The sequence below is a fragment of the Helianthus annuus genome, chromosome 13 (assembly GCF_002127325.2).
Source record: "Helianthus annuus cultivar XRQ/B chromosome 13, HanXRQr2.0-SUNRISE, whole genome shotgun sequence".
NCBI lineage: Eukaryota > Viridiplantae > Streptophyta > Magnoliopsida > Asterales > Asteraceae > Helianthus > Helianthus annuus.
The window spans coordinates 45339668-45345364 of NC_035445.2; the positions used below are offsets into that span (position 1 = coordinate 45339668).

General features: G+C 37.4%; 1 protein-coding gene across 2 annotated transcripts; it reads left to right on the forward strand.

Moving 5' to 3' along the window:
- LOC110897761 (protein FAR1-RELATED SEQUENCE 11) lies at nt 1-5697 on the forward strand. Of its 2 annotated transcripts, none has more exons than XM_022144491.2 (5): nt 1-189; nt 1279-1437; nt 2211-3207; nt 3569-4012; nt 4782-5697. In XM_022144491.2, the coding sequence occupies exons 3-5, from the start codon at nt 2251-2253 to the stop codon at nt 5604-5606; spliced, it is 2226 nt and encodes a 741-aa protein (XP_022000183.1). In that variant the 5' UTR covers nt 1-189; nt 1279-1437; nt 2211-2250; the 3' UTR covers nt 5607-5697. The 2 variants fall into 2 exon arrangements, with proteins under 2 accessions (XP_022000183.1, XP_022000184.1); XM_022144492.2 differs by having other exon boundaries at nt 2236-3207.

The following is a 5697-nucleotide window of genomic DNA, read 5'->3' on the forward strand; positions in this document are numbered from 1 at the left end:
AAACGGAATACATACACACATACAATAGGTATATCATTCATTCATCCGGTACCAGTCCTTGCACGGCGCTCCGTTTAAACTCCGAAACCCTCACTTTCCACAAAAGAAAGAAACCGTTGATCATCTGCACTCAAAGATCACCGACGAACACTCGATTTCAAGCTCAAACTCTGCTGATTCATCCATTCGGTACGCCTCTCATCTTCCCCCTTCCATATCTTATGCAATCGCACCACTCGAAACCTACTTATAGAGTCCGATTTTGTACTTTTTCGTCAATATTTATCTGTTGTTAGATATTGTAGTTTGAAAGTAGTTGGTATATGAAGGTTTTTAGTTAAAATTAAACATTGCAATCGTTTTGTTCAATCGAAGTTGTGGAGTTTGCGTGTAATTAATTAGTTGAGGAGGTGGTGGCTGTTTGTTGATTGGTTAGGGTTTTGAAGTATGTTTTGTTAGTGATTTAGTGCATTGTAATGCTGCTGTATGCTTTGATTGTTGTATGTTTGTGTTCGTTGGGGTATTTTAGTTATGGTTGTGATTATTATGCTGCTTAGATGCTGGATTGCAGTTTTGAAAGTGTTGTATTTGCACTGGAAATATGTGAAAATTAGTTATATGAAGTTATGGATTTGTGTATAATAAGGCGATGAGGTGGTGGCTGTTTGGTAACTAGTGAAGAGTTTATTGATTAGTTAGGGTTTGAAGCTTATTTTACAACTGGTTTAGTGCATTGTAATACTGTTTAATTTTGGACTAGTTGATGCGTTGATTGTTGTATATTTGTATTCGTTGGGCTATTTTACTTTTGATTGTGATTGTGATTGTTATGTGAATGATGTAGTTTAGGCGGTAATGTGTTTTAGATGCTAAAGTGTAGTTTTTAAAGGCTTGTATTTACTCTCAAAATCAATGAAGAACGAGTTATCTGATGTAATTTTAGGAATTGCTACTCTTAACAGCCTCATAGCATTAAGGTTTGGCTGTTTCAGACCATTTCAAATTACTTTTGGCCAGTTGAAGCTTCTTTTTTCGGTTCTGTGGACCTTGCTGCACTCAAGGCGGTTTGGCTGAGCTCTTTGGTGCCTTTGACTACATCGCGCGTGAATTGTTATTATTTTGCTAGCGCTTTGCATACCATCATTTCTTTATTTTTTGTTTAAGTCATGTAATACTCTTGCATGTTTATCCCTATGCACTTGGGCAGCATATGGCAATGTCAATTTGCTACAAATTTTGTGTTGGATTCTAATAGCTTAATTATGTTACCTCTGACAGATGAAAGTGAAGATCACACTATAACGGGTGGTCACAGTAGCTGCTTTTTTGCCCGAGGATGTGTGGATAGTTATGTGGATATATCGTCGTAGCTTCTGAATGTTAATGTGGGGAAGGATGAAGAAGGTGTCAATCACGAGTATATTTCAACCTTAATAGGTGAGGTTACTTGCTTCTTGTTAATGTTTTATATGAGGTGCAATTTGGACCCAATTAACCATAAATGTAACTAAATGAGTTGATAAAGATTAAGTTTACAGGTCAAAGGGGTAAATGATACTTTACAGGAAACAGGTCAAATGGGTTAAAAGTCGCCCAAGTGTCTTTTTAATGCATAAAATATCCTAAAATCGTAAGTTTAGTTAATTGTTGAAAACTTGAAATACATAAGATTTGTAATCATATTTGAGACGGTAATCATTTATGAAAAGTTCAGAAAATTGGGCAAAAAGCGTTTCGGGTCAACAGAATATGATTCTTTTTGACCCGCATCAAAAGTTTTATGCTTTGGCCCAGGCCTCAGAACTGTTTTGACCAGTTTATTTAAACCACCTATTTTGCCATCTCAATATCATAGTTTTCGATAGTGAAGATAGCTTTCGCTATCACGCGCTTCACAGTGTAAAATTAGTTTTTGTATTTTAACATTTAACCCCCTCTATTTTCACTAGTTTACATTTGGTCCTTAAACTTATAAAATTATACATAAAAAGTATAAAATTAACAATATATATAAATATAAATAGCTATTTTTTATTTCTTAAATTTTTAACTACCTTATCGCTAAACACGAAATAGCGGGCGCTATTTCGTCGCCATCGCTACGTAGCATATAGTACCTTGTTGCTATTCGCTATCGATAACTATGCTCATATGTTATCTTTGTGTTATCTTATTCTTTCATTATCGTATTGCCATCTTCTTATGTTTAGGTACTACAATTTATCTTTTACATAGTGAACGCGTGGGATAATGAGCATGGTGAAAGAAACATCTGAAAATGGTACAGATTTATCCGCTGATGATATTGGCACCATTGAGGAAATTCCCGAAGACACAATTCTGTCTAGACAAACTTCTGTTAACCTCGTGCCTTTTATCGGTCAAAGGTTTGTTTCTCAAGATGCTGCTTACGAATTCTACTGTAGCTTCGCAAAGCAATGCGGCTTTTCTATTCGCCGCCACCGTACACGTGGCAAAGACGGTGTCGGGAGGGGGATTACACGGCGAGATTTCACCTGCCACCGTGGCGGGTACCCACAAATAAAGCCGTCAGAAGACGGGAAAGTACAAAGAAACAGAAAATCATCACGTTGTGGATGTCAAGCTTACATGCGAATTGTAAAACGCGCTGATTTCGATGTTCCTGAATGGCGGATCACGGGCTTCAGCAATGTTCACAATCACGAGCTTTTAAAGTCGAACGATGTTCAACTTATTCCTACTTACTGCACAATGTCGTCAGATGACAAAAGTCGTATATGCATGTTTGCGAAATCCGGGATGTCAGTGAGGCAGATGTTAAGGTTGATGGAACTAGAAAAAGGCGTGAAGCTAGGCTGTTTACCGTTTAACGAAATTGATGTGAGGAATTTACTTCAGTCTTTTAGAAATGTTGATAGAGATAATGACGCAATTGACCTTCTTAAAATGTGCAAGGACAAGAAGGATAAAGATCCGAACTTTAGATATAATTTCAAGATTGATGCGAATAACCGTCTGGAACATATTGCCTGGACTTATGGCTCGTCGGTTCGATCTTATGAGTCGTTCGGGGATGTTGTGGTTTTTGACACAACTCATAGGTTGGATGCGTATGATATGATTCTTGGAATTTGGCTTGGAGTTGACAATTATGGTACGAATTGCTTTTTTGGTTGTGTGCTGTTGCGGGATGAGAATATGCAGTCTTTCTGTTGGGCCTTAAAGGTGAGAAGCTGTATCTGTTTTTTTTTTTTTCAATTTGTTTTCCAGTTGTTCCTTTGAAACATTGTTATGTGTTTAATTCCTGAGGTGTGACAAAATGGGCAGGTTGGCGGTTGGGTAACTGGTCAGATCGGCTTTTGTTAACAGGTCTTGATGGATTGACCTAAAAGACTTTATGTTTGGATATATATAATACGCTTTGGACGACTCTAGACTTTTTTTCTTATATATCATTTCCATTTTACTCATTTGACCCGTTAGAGATGAAACATAACCTAAACCAACCCATTCAATGCCACCATTACTAAATCTAATCATCTGTTTCTAATCCTCTTTCTTTTTACCATTTATTCTTTTGTGACAGACATTTTTAGGATTCATGAACGAAAAAGCTCCGGAAACAATATTGACCGACCAAAACATGTGGCTAAAAGAAGCAGTCGCCGTTGAAATGCCAAGAACAAAGCATGCCTTTTGCATTTGGAATATAATTTCCAAGTTTTCGGATTGGTTTTCTGCACTTCTCGGCTCACAGTACGGTCAATGGAAAGCGGAGTTTCATGGACTTTACAATTTGCACTTGGTTGATGAGTTTGAATTGGGATGGAGAGATATGGTTGATGCGTATGGACTCCATGGAAACAAACACATTGTTAGCTTGTATGCTTTACGCATGTTTTGGGCACTCCCATTTTTGAGATGTTACTTCTTTGCTGGGATGACTAGTACTTTTCAACCAGAGTCCATTAACGCTTTCATCCAACGGTTTTTAAGTGCACAGTCTGTTCTTGAAAATTTTGTAGAGCAGGTATCGTTTTTCTTCTTTAAATATTATATAAATTAGAGTGGGAAGGTTGATGGGTGGTTCTTGTTGAACATGTCATTTTTAGTATGTATCTAAATGGGCCAACGGGTTAGGTTGACCTGCAAACACAAAAATATGCTCATTTGTAAAGTTTGTAGTTTTATATATATGATGATTAATGTATCAATATTATTACAGAAACTATATTATTACATAATCATCTGAAATCTGAATAAATGATTTGAAAGACTTTGACCAAAGTTTGACCGGTTCTCTTTTAGCTATGTATTACTCATTCATTCCTTTTCAGGCTGCTCATTTATAAGTAAAAATGAACGGGTCGGGTCAGAACAGATTCGGGTCAGGATGGACTGATTTTAAAACAGGTTCAGTTTGGTTCGCGGGTCAAAACGGGGTCTAGCCAAAATAGGTTTGGGTCAAAATGGGTTTTAGCAGCCAAAATAGGTATGGGTCAAAGCCAGCCGTTTTAGAAAGAAAAAAGATATCAAATTACTTGTTAATTATCACCTTTTATTTTCAAGCTCATTTGTGTTCGTTCGTTTAGCCATTAATGATATATCATGTACTTTGCTATTAAACCCTTATTTTATTTGTTTAATAATAGACTAATGTTATTAACAAATTAAATAATAAACTTTTTGAATAAAAGTATTTAGGAGTCTTTAAAGTTTATACATGACAGGAATTGGGTGACTGTCGACCTGTTTCATTTATAGCTAAATTCTTGATTTAATATGCAATTTATATCCAGGTTGCAGCGGTTATAGATGCTAAAGACCAAGCTGCACTAAAACAGAAAATGATTAGAAGCCGTCAAAAAGTGTCTCTCAAAACCGGTTCACCTATCGAGTCACACGCTGCCACTGTTCTTACACCATATGCCTTTACCAAATTCCAAGAACAACTTGTGTTGGCCCCACAATACGCATCTCTATTGGTCGACAATAACTACTTCATCGTGAGACACCACACCGAAATGAACGGCGGCTGCAAAGTTCTTTGGGTCCCACATGATGAATTCATTAGCTGCACCTGCCATGATTTTGAATTCTCGGGAATCCTATGTCGACACGTTCTTCGAGTTCTATCAACCAACAACTGTTTTCACATCCCGTATCAATACTTACCCGTTCGTTGGCGTGATTCCTTAACCTACACAAAACCCGTTCTTGATCCTTCTTCGGGTAATGTCCAGATGTTACAGTCAATGGTTTCAAGTCTAGTTTCTGAAGCCGTGGAGACCGATGAAAGGTTAAACTTTGCTTGCGGTCAACTCAACTTGGTGTTGACCCGGATCAAGGAGTTTCCGGGACCGTCTAGTGGTGTTAATAATAATAATAATAATATGTCTTATAACAATAGTCCACCTGACTCGTTAATTCTTCCGGAAGTTGAGGATTCTGATGGTATCGTTCAAAGTTTTACTAATGAACCGTTGACTTTTGGGAAGCTGAAAGAGAGAAGGTCAAAGCGAAGGCGTTGCTCTGTGCCCTGTTGCGGGCAGTTCGGGCATGATTCTAATGACTGCCCGTTGATGGAAGATGATATAAACGAAGATGGACTCGGGTTTCTATAAAGGTTAGATGTATAATTTTGTTATGTTTCCATGTCAATACACGTCGAATTTACTATCTTTTATCAATGCAATGACTGTTCTTTCTGCATAA

Bases quoted from the DNA above. Each gene is read 5' to 3' on its own strand.
- LOC110897761 (XM_022144491.2), top strand. From the start codon at position 2,251: ATGAGCATGGTGAAAGAAACATCTGAAAATGGTACAGATTTATCCGCT. The intron at 3,208-3,568 runs GTGAGAAGCTGT...CTTTTGTGACAG, and splicing joins CTTTCTGTTGGGCCTTAAAG to ACATTTTTAGGATTCATGAA. The intron at 4,013-4,781 runs GTATCGTTTTTC...ATTTATATCCAG, and splicing joins TTGAAAATTTTGTAGAGCAG to GTTGCAGCGGTTATAGATGC.